The 17647-nt window shown below is 36.6% G+C and overlaps 1 protein-coding gene across 4 annotated transcripts; it reads right to left on the reverse strand.

Moving 5' to 3' along the window:
- Positions 1–172: 172 nt before the first annotated feature.
- On the reverse strand, positions 173–17443 carry ATXN3 (ataxin 3). 4 transcript variants are annotated; one of them, XM_030452173.1, is made up of 11 exons: positions 17373–17443; positions 14127–14291; positions 13550–13594; positions 11509–11594; positions 11034–11100; positions 8677–8764; positions 8308–8422; positions 7051–7226; positions 6526–6649; positions 5677–5765; positions 173–5025 (listed from the first exon to the last, which is right to left on the reverse strand). In XM_030452173.1, exons 1-11 carry the CDS (start codon positions 17394–17396, stop codon positions 4931–4933), a joined length of 1074 nt encoding a protein of 357 aa, XP_030308033.1. In that variant the 5' UTR covers positions 17397–17443; the 3' UTR covers positions 173–4930. The 4 variants fall into 4 exon arrangements, with proteins under 4 accessions (XP_030308033.1, XP_030308031.1, XP_030308032.1 ...); XM_030452171.1 differs by having other exon boundaries at positions 8308–8440; XM_030452172.1 differs by lacking the exon at positions 17373–17443 and adding an exon at positions 17058–17307 and having other exon boundaries at positions 8308–8440.
- Between the last annotated feature and the right edge of the window lie 204 nt (positions 17444–17647).

The raw sequence follows: 17647 nt of genomic DNA on the forward strand, positions 1-17647 counted from the left end.
ATGAGCAAATGTAAGCTATGAGCAACAGAAAAGTATCTCACTGCTAATGTTTAGATACAACCTCTGGTGCAAAGCCCACGAGTATCAAGGAGATTTTAATGTTTGAGGATTCTGTGCCCACAGAATACAGGGAAAGCACACATGCAAATACTTGAGTCAAGAGAGAAACATTAGAAGCTATAATAATATTTATTTTAAAAAGTTATATCAAATACAACCATATATATTCGTGCCTATTTGAATAGCATTTTCATAATGTCAAACAGCACTGCCATTTTCCAGTGAAAACAATGACAAAGCATTTCAGCCTTCCTTTTCTTAATATTTTTAGTAATATACTCCTCATATATTCTAGAGACAAAAAATTTTATTCAGAGTCCAGAGCTAAAGACATGATACTGAAAGCAGTCTCAGATGAAAAATACGAAAAAAAATCTGATTTCTAAAATACACAACTATTAGGCAAGAGATGAAAAAATTATTGCCTTCCAAAATTCTAACTACACTGTTTTGTACACATGGGATTTCATGTAGCAAAAAATATATTTTTTTCAATGCTTGCATGCTTTAAAGACAATATCAAATTTTTTTTTCTTTTTTTTCTTTTTCCACAGTGGCATTTAAACATGCATCCCTTTCTGCTCAAACCCTTTTACAACTTTCCTCTCCAGAATTCACACAGTGGCTATATGGGGGTGGGTAAAAAAAAACCAAAAAAAACCCCCACAATTATTTGCTTTTCTTAACAAGACAATCAAGTAAAAACATTTTAATTTGGTAACAGCAGTTGAAAAGTCACGTGCACTTTAACATTCTGCAGAACTGTTACTGGGAAAAGAGGTGGCTACGGAAGGTCAAATACTCAAGCATTCCCTCCATATCTGAACTGCAAATAAGGCAATGTGTGTGTACAGGTTAAAAAAAGTTTATTGCAAAAGAGTTCATGCTTTTGAGATGCAAACTGGGATACAACACAAACAAGCTGCTAATTTGAAATTGAAGAACTGAGTATTTAGTATGAATTATAGTTCTTACATAGCTGAATATGTGTATGTGGGGAATGGATATCAATGTATTTATTAAGACTTTGTAAAAAAAAATATTTCTAAGTAACTACGAAGATTTCCCAGGAGTTGTTTTATGCAAGACAGTAATGGCTTACCAAGTGAGCAACATAACTTTATAACTTTAAAAAAAAGTCTCCAGTTTTTCTTTTCCTTGGATTATTTTTTCAGTTCCCTTAAAAGTATGAGCTGGTAGGATGAATTGTACAGTAGTACTTTGTAAGTCTAAATTCTAGAGTTCTCCAATCCCAATTCCCACAATACTTCTCAGTAAAAAGAACACCATTTATAAATTTTCATCATTATGTTTGAAACAAAAGCTACATTATAGAAAACTGCAGAAGCCTTTTAAAACCAGCACATCAGTTTTTAAAAGCTTAATTGTAATTTTTGTGGGAAAGCAATGCAGCTTGTAAATTGCAATATTTGTCTGAATACAGAAGCAGAATTTTTACTAGACTTGCAGAAAGTGCCTTGAGCCCCTCACCATTTTATAGATCTGAAATAGAAGCAATACACCAACATTAAAACACATGGGAGATTTTAACTTTGGTTATTTTTCAGTAGTCTGCAAAGTAATTGTAGTACGTTAGCTGAAAAATTACATTTAAACTTCCTGAAGTTGTCTGAAGGGCAAAAGGAGTGGAAATGTTGGAGGGTAAGCCAGTATTGTATAACATTAATTTTAAACCCAGAAAAATGGGAGCATTTAAATAGCTCATATTTATACCTGCAGTGCCTGAGAAGAATTGCATTCAAGCATGACTGCATGGTAACACTTTCTCCTCCTGCCCTCATTACAAAACCATGACAGCAGTTTACAGAATTATAAGTACAGAACTAATTTAGGGAAGTATTTAAGTATTGCCCATTTTCCTGGAATGCTCCATGGACCATTCACTGTGAGGAAGACAGTAAAATTCTGCTGGATGAATGAAGTCTGAAATTCCCTTAAATATCATACTGTAGTTAAAATTATTTCTGGTCCTTTACAATGGACTTTGGCCTAAAGCTACATCATGGGAAGAAACCTTTCAGCTTGACAGAACAGTTAACAGTAGGAAAAGGCTATAAATTAGTGAACACTTTATAAGCATTGTTCAGCCATGTTAAGAACTGTTTATCAGTGAAAGAACGCACACTAAAAAAGGAAATCAGCTTTTTATTGACTACATCTTGGCAGGTCCATGGACTTAGGTGGACTTGAACTTTAGGTCTGGGTTATAAAATGTATGGTCAGTAATCAGTACTGGCCTTTTCCTTTGGTGCCATGAACATAGTTTAAACTGCTACCTCTTAACTGCTTGACAGTGGAGATAAACATACTACATTAACCTTGACATTCCTCAGTAAAATCCAAGTGGTGCTTGCAGAATGACAATGTTTCTAAACAGAAAGGAGTATGGTTAGTCCTGTAATGCTTGACAAATTGTGCTTTCCAGGCACTGTTACTTTATATTCCTTACCTATTAAAACACTTAGGTGATAAAGTAACTTAGAAAGTGACTTCAGAGTTCAAATAAAAACCTCCATGCTTTTGTGATTATAAAAACATGTAACTGAGTTACAGTTAATGCAATTTAAGGGGCTTAGTTTTGTGGTTCTGTTTTTTGATTGTTTTTAATATTGGGCTGCTACATTACATAATTAGATAAATAATGTATTTTTTAATACTCCTTTAACAGAAGCTAAAAGATCCAAATTGCAAGTACTGCTACCAAATTGCCAGCCTATGCCTATTTGTAAAAAGGAGAGTCTTAGTTTAGAATCAGTTTATGGCACAACAAAAGAAGGGAAATTAAAGCTGTGGAGAACTTAGAGTTGAGCAAAGAAATAATTCAGTGCTTTACAGATTCCTGTTTTCAGTTTCACATAAATTTTAAACTGGAAGCAGAAATTTACGTCCTGAAAAATTATCATATTTCAAACTGGCATATGCACACTTGGACTTTTAAAGCCATTTTAAAGCTATAATAATTTGAGACATCACAGATTAATAATGGTGTGCATGACAGTAATTTTAAAAAGACAATTTAAAATCAGTTTTTAAGAAGTAGTGCTGTCTCATGTCAAAATCCATGCTGCCTTACACATACAAGTGATTCTGGTAACATTGGCAGAATTACAGCACACAGTAAAGTAAAAGAGAATTTAGCCCAATTATGTATAATGATATAATATCCTAACCTACCAAGAAACCATTGCTGTAAACAAATCTTTACTGAGAGTTAAGAGCCCTTTCATGTACAGTACCACCTGATGCTGAATGTGTATTTCCATCTAGCTACCATTAGTTTCATACTGATTTCAATTAAATGTTACTGTTGTGTAGTAATACAACTTTTGAATATTTTGATAAAGAAATTTGGGGTTATCTTTAGAAGATTCTGGGAATGCCTGTGCTACGTGTTAATGCATTAAGTGGACTACAGATTACACACTCTACTTATATTTCTGTATAATGTGTATGTAAACAGAATTTGTATTTCAAGCACCATTTAGGAAAATGAAACATATCTCAATTATTAAAGTTGAAAATCAAGTTTGGTCATTTCATTACACCACATTCATCCTGTGTATGAAAGCAAATGTCTTACAGCTATTAGAAGATGCTCTCTCACATACTTTGCTCCCCAATTTTTCTCAGGATCAGAAACAGCATGATAAAAAAATTGTAAGGTGCATGAATAAAGGCCATTCCTGAAAAAGCTGCAACATTCTGACACTCATACAAAGCATTTCAGAAAAGAACATCCACACAAACATAAATATTGATTCATAAAAGAGCTGCTTGCACAGGGGTCATTTCAGACTGCAGGAATGCACCTTATGTGTGTGGCACTGACTTTATGGCACCTAAATCCCCTCATCCTTTCTCCTAGACTCAGTCACAGCTCTTTCATACTGAAAGGTCAGAATGAAGGGTTGAGCCTGAAGATGAAAAAAGGACTGCAAAAGAGGTAGAAAACCTATTTAACCCAACTGATCATATGCTACTTTTATAGTAAATACAGTGGCAAAACTAGAAATAGCATAAGAAAACAAAAACGAATTTAAAAAGAACAAAACCCAAACAAAAACTAAGAACTAAGAAGGAAAGTTACCTTTCAAAAGACAACAAGCCAATAACAAAAATCCTACTTTAAATATGTGTCTAAAAATTTTACAGTCAGAATTGAAAGTAAACCCAGACAGTGTTAGAAGACCAAAAATCACTAGAGATTCAGGAATAATGTGATTATCAATAACATACTGAAGATTCTGATTGTAAAGTATGAAATTTATGGATTCATCATTCTCCTGCAGAATGGGTCATTTCAAAAGTGGACAGCAGGATCAAAAAGTTGACATTTAGTCATTCAGCATATACAGTCACAAAATAAATTATCCAAGATAAGCAGAATTTAATTTTCCCATTTTAAGTAATTTCTTATCAAGTACTTAGTAATCTATGAGAACAACTAATTACTTGTGTCTCCTTTTTCCATTAGTACTGAAGGAAATCAGTTGATGGTGGTTTTCGGCATCTTTTGTATTTTCTACAGAATTCTTCAAAACAATGCAAACTTGCTGTGTAAGTGCAAGTTACAGCTGCTACATGTATCTAACTTTGTTTATGTGAACAGTTTAAGTAATTTTAATACAGATACTCTTGTGAACAGAGGTTCTGTAGTAGAAGTGCTACAGTTTTCTAAATTAGTGCAATCTTTTTTAGTATTTGCAGATTCCCTCTAAACTCTGACCTCCAGCCCCCCTTTCATTCCTGCTTCCAGAACTCTGAAATGAACCCTGTTTGTGCAACATCCACACAGTAAAATTATAATGGAGACTTAGTGTTTTGACAATAAAAGGAAAAAAAAAAGTTGTCATTTCTCCTCTTCTTTATTCAAGTGGTTTCTAACAGATTCCAAAGACATATTCATGGCTGCTTGAAGCATGTCTTCTTCACTCATATCACCTCCTAAAGAAAATAAATCCATTGTATTAAAAATGGAGAGTTAGTTCTCAACTGTAGTTAAATGCTTTCATTGTTCCTTTTGTCCACACCTGTTTTCAACCCCATCCCCATTTTTAAAAAAAATTTTTTTAAAATCATTGAACACTTTTCACCTAAATGTCCATCCACAATGGTGTGTTTGTAACAAGAAACATACATGAATTTTGAACCACCAGTACTTAAGGCTGTTAAGGCCTACATAATTCTGTTCTACCAAAAACTGTTTCCAGTAATTTTGTCTGGTATTACGTCAAGGTTATTACATTGTCATACAACTTTAGGAGTAATTTAGAGAACAAATCATTGACACAAAAGTTTACAATCTGTAACACTTAAGCCAAGCAAAACAATGAAAATCTCAGCCAGAATTCAAATGGGCTGACAGTAATGCTCTTCACTTTGAAACAGGATATTGACATTCAAAACAGAACAAGCTCTACAAGGAAGTGATTCTTTACTTCACTGCCAAAAAGAATAATGTCTGTGATACATATTCTGAAAAGTGATACGTAGGCTGCTAAGGTGAAGAGGTAGGCACACAAGAAAAGTTAGGAAATAGCACAACACAATGGTGAAAAACATTTTAGTGTTGGAAATCAGCTTACAAAACAATACCTGGCTCAGCTTCTAGAGTGCTTGTGTTTAGAGTTGGCTTATCATGTAGATTTGGGGTCTGATCTTGCTGCTGTAGCTGTTGTTGCTGCCTGAAAATGTTACAAATTTATAAGAGAGGAAGATTAACATCACTATGAGACTTGTATTGAATCTTATTTCATTGTGAGGAAGGGCAAAAGTGAGAAGTAGAGCTTTTTCTGCAGTACACTAACACCCCTCCACCTACAATCTCTTCAGTCATTACACTCTGTTAACCTTCAGACCATTATCTTCCCAACATTATATTCCAAATCACGTTACTATTTTCCCAGAATCTGTGTGTTCTGCATTCTCATCCTATCATGCAAAGTCTAAGTTTTCCCATCCATAGCATTTCTCTCTGGTCTTTACTTCCTCCATGACTAGGAGACAGAAATAAGGAAGAGTTACAACAACATCCCAACTACATATTAAGAAGATACTTCAGAATAGCAAGATAAAATATAACCTAGAACCCTTTAATTTGACGCATGCTTGAAGCAGCGTTGCCAGGAGCAAAGTCTTAAAGAATTAATACTTTTCTTCAGGAATATAATTACAGAAACCTACAGGATTTAACAGAAAACATTTTTATAACATGTATGTTTTCTTTCTTCCCAAGACTAACAGCATTACTAACAGCTCCCCATATATTTAAATGTTTCTTTTCTTCATAGGAACCTCCTGGGAACAGCAAAATTCAGGTATTGTTAGGAAAATATGTTGAGACTAAAGTTGAGATGGACCTCAGTCAGAAACCCATCCACACCCCAAAAGCACTGAAATATGCAACATGTACTTCCACATGCAGTTTTCTGTCAACTACTTTACTTTTCAAAATATACTTGTCTTCTCCTTCGCAGTTCTTCTGAAGAAAGAGACTCTTTCTGACTTGTGTGAGGTGACTGAGGAACATTCTGTGGTAATGAGTCCACAAACTCACTTCGACGACTACCTAAAACCAGAACATGCCATATCCTACTAAGTACAGCAAAACAAAGCTAGTTAGTGAAAGCTTAAGAAAATGTCAAACTTCAGGAGACTTGCTGGAGAAACAAGCATCTAAGCTAATTTTATGAGACACTATCTCTCCTCCTCACCTTAGGACTGGTTCCCTTATCTCCTGCAACCCTTTGCTAATTTATTCTTATTTCCTAATGATCAATGCTAACATAAAAATTGCAATTTCACAAGTCACAGAAAGGAAATAGCTAGAGAAAATTCTGGACTGTCCTTCCATGCCTCAAAGCCACTCTTAACAGAGAGCTTGATGCATGCTGGAAAAGGTGGCTGACTGAAACTGCCTAAAGCATAAGCAACATGAACACTGTAAGACAAGATCATATGAGCACCCACCTTGCATGCTGAGTTGAATGGCTCTGCGAAGATCAGCTTCTTCATCCTCCATATCAATTTCTTGCCTACTTAGAGCCAGGGCTCTCTGAAAATTCTCTTCATCCTCATCTAACATGCCAGTCCCATCAAAAGGATGGTTAACTTCTATTGCTTGGTCTGTATCACTTCTGGGTAGCCTGTGAAATTGATGTATTTATGGCAGAATTTGGACATAAATTATATTGAATTTTACTTTGAGATATAAAGTAAATATTTTCTGCTGCTTTAACTCTATTTTAACTTTGGAAAAAATCTATTGTGAAAATCTTATATATAAACAAATATTTTCATTTCTACATCAAAAAGTACAAGAGATTTGTAGAGCCTGCAGCTGTAAAAATGAAAATACTGCAATTCTAAATCCATGCATATAGAATTAAGATTCTGTTTGACAGGAAAAACTTTAAAAACAGTAAGGCTACAAAAACTATTTAAAGAGTTACACTAGTAGAAAATAATTGCATGTGATCTCCTTCTTTGGAAGCTTTGATGACCACACTAGAGCAATAGATCCTCTATAAATTATACACAGTTATACTGCCAAGTAATTTGTTTTTATTTCATCAATTTACGACGTCACTTCACCTTTACAAAGTAGAACAATAATAATAATAATTTAATTCCTCTGAAAAACCATAAGATTTTTTATCAGTATGCAATTTATTTACTGTGAAAATGTGATAATATTATTGCAGAGACAGAATGCTTTTAAATTAACTGTATGCACCAAAACACATTTACAGAGCACAACATTTACAGTGAAATTATTCCAAATTGGAATGCTGTATGGCTTATATGATATGTAGAAAAGAATGAGAAACCAGCACCTAAATTGCACAAGCCAGAATGCACAAGCCAGTCTTAATTACATTTTAGCCATATTACATATGGATATATTTCTATTAACCATAGTTTGGTAAGATTTGCTAACCCACTTTACAATAATTTAAAAAATGTTTTAATTATGAAATTAAAAGTCTGCACTGCATAACACCTACGCCTATGGAAAGACTGAATCCTTATGAAGGTAGTTTTTGCCCACTTAAAAATACACCATTTGTATTCTGCCAGCTTGCTTTTACTGTGTGCTACAGTAGTGAGTATATTGCACTACAGGTACTACTAATGACACCTGAAGGGGGCTGTCTCCATGCAGGCATTAATCATAGAAACCAATTATACTCAGCACTATTAAAATGAAATCCCCATTTCCCTTACCTCTGATCCCTTAACTGTGCTGTCTCCTCTCCAATTAGCTTTGGTCGCTGCATCTGCTGAACCCGAATCATCTGCAATAGCTGATCAGCTTCACAGTCTGGCAAGTCCCCTTTTACTACAAATATGGAATAACCTGAGAAAAATAAATCAGAAGTCTACAGCATTAAGGTGCATGCATAAACACTCTGAAATGCACACTATATCAAACACAATGATGTGCAATTTACTACAATGTAAGGCTCTACTTTTTATTAAAAGGACCTGGGTTATTTCACTGTTGCAATCATAAAAGAATATGTAAGTTCTAATAAATAATAAGTATTACCTACTTTTAATAAATGAGATTTAACATCTCCAAGTTACTATTACCTTCCTGTTGTAATTGAGCCAAGAATAGTGCAAGATATGTATCTGATATTAGTTCTGGACCCATCAAGAGAGAGTTCAAGTTAAACCACTGTAATTAAGAAAAAAAAAAAAAGGTTTGAGAGAACAAATTAGCATAAAGATTACTTGGTAATCCATTTCTGTACATTATGGTAATTTCCTATGATGGAATATGTGAATAAATCTAGTAAACAAACTATCAGATTATAAGTCTTTTGAAGCACAACACCTATACTGCTAAAGGTTACTAAAGCTTTTCAGCTAACAGGGGACCTGAAGCAGGGAAATTACTACATGCTCTCTCCTGTTACTGAACAGTCACCAGGCAAACTGATTAAAACAGGTAAATCAAAATATAATGGTAGAAGAATTATTTTGGACACCATTCTAAAACTCTGCTTAATCCTAGTTTAACATCTGTTCAGAGCCCAAAGGACAATTAAATTAATTAAGAAATTAGTAGATACAGGAAACAGAAAGTGAATTCTTTCCATTAAATATTTTCATTAAACATACTGCCTGCAATAGCTGGTGATGCTGAAAGAATATTTTTTACTTCTCTCCAAGATAAATTTTAAGCTTAAAAATCAAGAAAAATGAGCTCTAATATGCTGATAGTACAGCATAGTATTACAAAAGGGGACATCTGAGATAAACATATACAGATAATTTCTAGATCCCCGAAGAAGATAACTAGTCATTTATAATATTAATTCTTAAGAGAAAATGTATTCAACATGGACAACAAAATATTCTACCTTTAAAACCCCATATATAGTGCAATAAATCTGAAGAACTTTTTTTATACTAGACTCATTCAGTGTTACCCAATTTTAACCAGGAAGCACAGTTTGTGAGAGCAGGAGAACTCTATTTCCATTCTCACATAAACGCATTTCTATACACAAACTTCCATATAGGCAGTCATGTAAGTGCAGTGACTGTTCTGTCATTCAGTCCCTTTGTCAAAAACACCTTTTGCTACTAGAAAAGTGTAAGAAGACCAACAGTGTTGGCATGGGGAATAAAAAACTATATAATCAAATATAAGGGGCAGATTACAGACAAACTTTTAAAAGGGAGTATGGAGGAGGAAAGTTTTGGCTTTACCTGTTATAGATGACAAGCAGATGAAATCTAAGCCAACCTGTTTTGTCTATTTTCTCTCTTTACTCTCTAGGTAACAGGCACCTAATATTGTCTTCATGTGGTTACAAGACAGATGTACAAGCAAAAGATGTACCCCCTCCAACTTAAAACATTTTGGTCTAGAATGCTATCTCACAAAATTCCACACAACATGGGTCTATATACAGTAGGGAACAACACTGCTGTACTTTCAAGAGACCATTCAATTTTTTTATAGAAAATATGTAAAAATTGCCTGTAAGCGTTACCCACACTTTTAAGCTAAAGAAAAACATCCAGAACTTGGTTTGTTTTTTCACAGATGAATTATTTTTTTTTAAATGGGATGACAACATAAGTAGCCACCACTTGCAAAATGAGCCTAAATTGATAGAGGGACTCCTGTCCACTGTTGTAGAATCTAGAAGCTTACTACATGAACATTATCTATGGAAAAAAAAACCACAAAGCCAAAACAAAACCAAACGCCAAACCAGCTTATGTTGTATAAAGCTTATGCAGTATGATCCAGAACAATGAAATAAAACACCACATTGGTGTTACAAGGGATGCAGATGTGACTTGTGTTATTATATATATACCATATACTGGTATGGCCATCCCTTACTTTTACTAATTATTTCATATTTATAACTGTTTCAGAAAGTTCCCTAAAATAGTGCAAAGTTGTGATTCTACTTCCCCTGCCTTACCCTGATGGATACTCTTAAATATGAGCAACCATAAATATTAATACTTTTGAAATTTGAACTTCTTACACCCTGTCAATTTAAACACACAAAAACATTTCTACAGTGTCAATAATTAAGTGCATTAAGTGCATTAACTCTATAGGGATGCTAATTATTGCTTAGGACTCCTCACTCCCCTTCCTTCTCATCCCTAAAATTTTTCTGCTATTTTTTATGCAGAAAAGAAATAAAATAGCTTAAGGTATTGCACAGACTCTACGAGAGCTGCATCTCCCTAGAGGACAGGAATTGATCCTAGGGTCTTCCCCCACTCTAAAATTTATAAAAAACTGCCTGGCATTCTTGTGATTAAACAAACATTTGCTATTTTAAAATATGGAATATTATTAAAGCAAATTGCAGAAAAAGTCTGCAAAAGGCCAACGCATGGTCTACTTGCAACCATTTTTCCACCCCCATTCTGAAGTCAATTTTAAAATAAAAAAAAGACAATGTCACCTGTTTTCCTAACTTTCGAACTGTAAACCAGTGTTCCTTATAATTACAAATAAATGACTTTTCATTTCTGTAAAAAGAAAAACAAAAGGTATAGATAAAATTAAATACTCTAATATTGGAGTGTATATTAATGTTTAAGTTCTTTCTTACCACTAATTTAAACTTACACAATAGAATTTCAGTAATACAACTGTTGCTATTACAGAGTACTCATGCTGCTTTTATAACATTTAGGAAGTTGTCAACATTACTGAAATCTCCATATGCTTCTGATGCCACATATACTGAAATATCATGAAAGCACAGAGGACATTCATACACATCCCCAAAAGGGAAAAAAAATAAAGTCAAAGGGTATAATAAGATCATCAAAATCTAACAGAGCTTGAAAGAATAATTTTAAAGAAATATTTAAATCATAGATTATTACTTTTCTGTAAAATGAAGGCAGGGTGCTAAGAAAAAAACACCTTACATAGGATCGATCCCCAGCCTCTGATACTCTGGGCTGTTGAACAGGATTAGCTCTAAACCCCAAACTTTCAAGGCATTGCTTATAACCTGTCAAAAAAAAAAAAAAAAGGATTTTTAATGAGCCAAACCATTCAAATCTAAATTTAAGCAATGCAACCATCTTAGTTGCTATAAACAATTATACTGTTTTCATAAAACTTGGATTTCAAAACATTGCTAGGGAAGCTAGGAATCACATCATTCAAAGCACAGCTCACAAATCTACAAGCAAACATAACATATATACTCTAGCTAATAAATAACAAGCCTAGGATTTGACTGAGATGATAATAAACTTTCTCCCCTAGACAGAGCTGTAACTTCACCTCCCACAGACACTTCATAAGTTGTCATCTCTCTGCTCTCAATGTATTGCTCTGCCCCCCCGACCCCTAAAATACAATCTAATCACAGTAGCTTCTGAAATTTTGCACCACTGGATTGTCTCAGGATCAGTCAGGTATATTAGCACAAACACTTTTACATTAATTCTTTAAAGCTACCTGAAATAATGCTGTAAGATATTTTAAATAAAAAATTCATCTTCTCTTCAGTGAGCCAACTACATAGCAAGTGAGCAAAGCAATGACATGCAAAACCAGTAGAACATTAGGAAGCTTTTTTTTTTCTTCAGTATTGAACGAGCACAATCAAGAGTACAAGAAATGCCAAACTGTTAGAGGCTTTTCACTGAATACAAAACCAGTCCCATTCTGGAGACTCTGAAGGCATTCCAGAACATTGACAAGCACCTCTGACAGCCCAGGACAGACAAAGGTACAAGGCATTGCCTTACAGCTCTAGTCTAGACACAAGCCCCAACTCTGTGTTCAATACCTTTTTGTAGCTGTTGTTCTGGTTTAAATATGTTATTAAATATTTTTCCATTACAGTTCTAAAAAAGAAACAAACAAACAAACCCACAAACAAACAGAAAAAAAGAAAACGCCCAACTCTAAAGTGCCTGGAATGTTTCGTTAAATCTGGAATGCAGATATTGCAGCTTTTTCCATTCTGCAGGTCACCATGAGAATCCTACAACCATTGCCAAGGGTTTTATAGTCTATAGTTTCAGAAAACAATCCCAAGCCTGCTTTTTCAACTGTAGTCAATAAGAGTCAGGGTCTATACCTGAAGTTTCCATAAGAAACAACTCAGAAAAAAAGTTATTGCCAGCAAATGCCATTTCACAGTTCAGGAGTCCATGCTTCTACTGTGTGGTTAAGTTCCCACGAACTGAAAAACTGCAAGTCACAGCTCTTAAAGGGAAACACTGAAGATTTAAAGCCTAGCTCTTAATCCCATTAAGTCTATACATTGGCATCTAGATGAAAAAGCTCAGTGCCATTTAAATGATATGAGAGAGCAATGGTGTTCTGTCTTATATCAGAAATTGTGTGACTAACAGGACTCGTTACATAATCCTGCCCCTGACCTTGGCACTGGTGAGGCCCCAACTCAAGTACTGCATCCAGTTTTGGGCACCTCAATACAAAAAGGACATTGAGATGTTGGAGCAAGTCCAAAGAAGGGCAACAAAGCTGGTGAAGGGTTTGGAAAACACCCCTTATAGGAGAGACTGAGGGTGTTGGGGCTGTATAGTCTGGGGAAACAGAGGCTGAGGGGAGACTTATCACTGTTTACAAATACCTGAAAGGAGGTTGTAGTATCTCTTCTCACTGGTGACAGGACAAGGGGAAATGACTTCAGGTTGCCTCAGGTGAAATATAGGTTGGATATCAGTAAGAAACTTTACCGAAAGGGTTGTTAAGCACTGGAACAGGCTCCCTAGGGAAGTGGTTTGGAGTCTCCATCCCTGAATGTGTTTCAAAATTGCCTGGATGTGGTGCTCTGGGACGTGGTTATGTGGTGAGTCATTGGGAATAAGGTAACAGGGTTAGAACAAGGCTGGACTTGAAAGTCTTTTCCAGCCTGAGCAATTCTGTGACTCTATAACATATATCATGCAAACAAAATATCTATCAGTATAGAGCTGTGCTTACTTGAATTGAGAAGAATCCACTATCATCCATATTTACAGAAGGCTGCTGCTCAGCACGAGGTTGTGAGGGAGAAGAGGGGAAAAAGGAGTAAGAATTAAAGGTCAGAAATAATTTAGTTTGTCAAACAAATATGATTGCACATAACTAAAGCAGCAATCAAATATGTTCTGGTCTGTAAGGCTAATTACATTGCCCAAATAAGCTTACTAATTAAAAACTCAAACCTTTAAATTAGAAATAGTCAGTGGTTAAAGGACAGACAGGCATGGGAAATTCTGTTCCTATCTCTGCCACCATCTTACAAAAACAAAAGGCCAATTGCTGATCCTCCTCCTTGCCATGCCTGACCTTCCCACCCCCAAGATGAAGATAATGTGGCTTATTGTAGAGTTACTGTGAAGCTGTACCAGTAACATCTGAAAATGCTACACATAAGATAACAATGAAAAGGTCTATAAATTTAATAAGATTTAGCACAAGGAAATGAACCTTCTCTAGCTATGCAGGAATAGCAGGCCTTTTCCACACAGTATTAGATCTCAGGCAAGTACCAAGCAGCATCAAATTAAGATTTTACCTGTAAAAAAGTTCTATATTCTTCACTAGACACTCCTCCCTCTGCCATTCTCATTCTTTCTTCTTCATCCAACTGCTGTGCAATAGAGGATAACTCAACAGGACTAAAGTATTCCCCTTGTAGCAAATTATTCAGACAGTGCTGAGCACACAGTGAGCCTTCTTGCTAACATTGGAAGAGAAAAAAAAGACCAAAGGCAAAAAAAAAAAATCATGTTAATATTTTTACTCAGCAAAATGACTCATCATGTCATTCTGGCAAACTTTCTGCCCTCCCCTCTCACCCAGAATGCCATATATTCTCCAGATGCGTTACATACTGCAAGCTATAGAATACAACTGTCCCAGCAACTTGCTGGGGAAAAAACTCAGCAATCATACTAATTTATCTCCACAAAGGAGATTTCATGTAAAAATGTTACTTTTGATAACACTGTAGAAATTGCCAGTGGCCTGACTAAATCACACAAAGACCCTGCAACCATCAGGACAGTAGAGTCCATCCTCTTCCAAAATGCCACTACATGAAAATTAAACTGTTTAGGTCTCTACATCCCAGGAACAAATGTTTTCTGCACCAGATGCTCTCATTCCTTTTTAACTCTTCTTTCCAGGTGTGGCTATCAACAATCTGCTCTTGAGCTCCACTTTTGGATAAAGAAAACCAAACTGTTAGGACTTTGATGAGATTTAAATTTGCACTTCATTTCAAGTTGCTAACCCTGTTCAGGCAATACCCAATATGGTTAATGCCAAGAAAGTGACCAGAAGCTTGAGGAGCAGTAAAGCACATTTCCCACATGAAATTTATGCATAGGAACGAGGTAAATGAAGCTAATAGTACTGGTTCTAAAATCTTGATGAATATGATGTGACAAGAAAAAAAATAAATTCAGAATATTAAACAATGAAAATATTTTCGTTGATAAACCATTGAAATGGAAAACATTTCAGATACTTTAATCCATACCCAGCATATTGGAAAAAACAGAAATGTAATTATTATTATTATTATTCAGATTTCCATGAAAGCCTCATACAAATCATATGCACAGATCTTTTATGATCTTCCTTGAAGCCTGAACCTTGAAAGTTCCTTTTACCACAGATGGCAGAATCTTCCTCTGGCTTCATCACTCAACCAAGCAATGAGTTGTCACACCTAGACTGGCTGCACAGCCAGGGTCCAACAGAATCCAAAAACATCCACCAGCTCACCTCTTTCCCAAAACAAGAAACTCAAGACTAAACACAAGTTCCTGTCCCCTTGGGACCACAGCTCTGCTCCTTGCTGCTCAGATGATAAAACTGTAACAGAAGAAGCTGCTCAAGAATCACAGGTTTCTCCATGAGAATCATATTAAACTGATTTCAAAACAAGGAGATATTCAAATACCTTTGCAAACTAGTTGTATTACAGGTTTAAATCTTAATTTCAATAGGAGGATCTGTGTTTGAACTGTTTTAACTTAAACATTATTATATAAAATTGGTACATGTTAAGTGCAGAATGCAGAAAACTCAGTTTTTGACAGACAATAATTTCCTTTTTTGTGGGTGTGTGCACAGAATACTGCATCTTTTCATAATCTGCAATCCCATCGTTGAAACTTAGGCTGATATAAGGTTCTGCCCTGCTTTCAGTGTTTCAACCACTTGCATCTTATCAAAGAAAGGGCCAACTTCTAAGGTAAGGCTCCTTAAGCCCCCTCCTTAAGTTCTCCTTCTATTCTGCTAAAAACAGCACATCACTTAGGTTTTGTAAATCCCTCTATAATTACAATGTTTTCCATGCCTTTCTATTGGAACACCTGAAGTGTGCAGATTCCTGTGGTGGGTGTACATGCAAATTTTTAAATATTTTGACAAGAGTTAAGTGCACTTTATGGGAGGGAATAAGAAGGCTGAGGTTCAATTAAATTTTCCCTAGAATAACAATGATAATTAATAATGTCCTCCAATTTAAAATTCATCTTCAAGTGTAGCTTCACACTGTGTAAGTAATTTATCAGGAAGGAGTTCTGTTTCATGTGTGAGATGTGCAAGACTGCACCACTTCTCCCCCAAAACCTACAGCAACTACTAATTACAATTAGCTTGTAATGTTGCTTGTATAATGCTCTGACACTTCATTTTCAGCAGTGTTGTTATTACACTACATGGCAACTTAGTCATAAAGGAGTTATAGTTTCATTATGTGATAGACTAGGCCAGACAAAAGAAAGATTCACTTGTTTTGAACTCATTTTCAAAGCCAGACTGGAACTCAAGGTCACTGTAGCTGAGGCTGCAATGGCTGAAATCCAGCACTCAACCTTCAAACAGCCACTGCTCAGCATCAGAATTCTTGCCAAGTGTTGCTACACAAACTCAGTTTGAAAGAACATTCCTTGGGTTCTATGGATTTCAGAATAGTAATTTATTATTTTAAAGACTGTTATATGACTATCTTGCTTTATTTTCTAAGTAAATCAGCCACCATGCATGAAAGCAATCTATTAAAAATAGCTTTAATTTTTATATAATAGAAGTGTAGAGACATTGGCAAAGTACATGAAAAATATAATTATATTTGAATAGCATTAAGTATAAATAGCATATATTTGGGAACCTGAATAAAGCAGAGCAGTTAGAAACATTCGTTAACATTTCGTTCTCCAAAACAGGAAAGCACAGGACATGAATAAAGATTTCCCGAGCAGTTCTCCCTTTCCCTGCTCGTTTCACAATCCGTGCCACGTCTGCCTAGGTGAATAAATGTGCCTGAGTGCTCTGCCTGCCGCTGCTCATCCTCATGCTCAGTTCCCCGCCACGCAAATTCTCAAGAAACAGAAACATCTGTAGCCTGCACCTTCCCATACTTGAGTTCTACTTCTAAACGGCCAAGAGCGGCCAGAGAACACGCTGAGGCTCAGCCTTGACCCTCTTTCACCTCCAGAAACATTTCTTTTCCCTGCAGAGCCTGGAGGCCTTGAGCCGGGCCGGGCCATAGGGATGTGCGAGTTCCCCAGCACTCTCCTGGTAGGGAGCAAACGGAGCCGCTTCCTCATCCCGCCACAGGAAGGACGCCGGGGAGGGGCAGCGCAGCCCGGCAGAGCCAAGCGTACCCCGTGGGGACAGAGGGCTGCCCGGGGCCAGCGCTCGGACGGGAGACCCGACCCCGCCGGCCCAGAACAGCAGAGCTGGCGCCTAGGCCGGCCGGGAGGCCCCGGTGAGGGGCGGAACCCTGCCCCGTTCCCGCACTCACCCGCTCATGGAAGATGGACTCCATGTTTATTGTCACCGGACAGGCCTCCGCCTCACGTGACCCCCAGCCAATCAAACCTTCCCTGACTGGCGGCCGCCGCAGCCAATCCGCGCAGGCTCCCTGCTGGGCCGGGCACCCCGGATAGAGGCGGCGGCGGTGGCAGCGCCCCCTGGCGGTAAGGAGGCCGCGGGCCGGAGCTGCTCCTGCCGGGCTGAGCGCGGGCGGGCCCCGCAGCGCCCCGGGGTCCCACCCAGGCCATGGCCCAGCGCTGCCCT

Source organism: Calypte anna, chromosome 5A (genome assembly GCF_003957555.1).
Source record: "Calypte anna isolate BGI_N300 chromosome 5A, bCalAnn1_v1.p, whole genome shotgun sequence".
NCBI classification, from domain to species: domain Eukaryota; kingdom Metazoa; phylum Chordata; class Aves; order Apodiformes; family Trochilidae; genus Calypte; species Calypte anna.

What these genes read in the sequence shown, in the direction of transcription:
- ATXN3 (XM_030452171.1), bottom strand. Translation starts at nt 17,396, where the DNA reads ATGGAGTCCATCTTCCATGAGCGG. An exon ending in AATATAGAACTTTTTTACAG is followed by an intron (nt 13,595 to 14,126) that starts GTAAAATCTTAA and finishes CGTGCTGAGCAG; the next exon opens with CAGCCTTCTGTAAATATGGA. An exon ending in AGGCTGGGGATCGATCCTAT is followed by an intron (nt 11,101 to 11,508) that starts GTAAGGTGTTTT and finishes TTCTTTTTACAG; the next exon opens with AAATGAAAAGTCATTTATTT.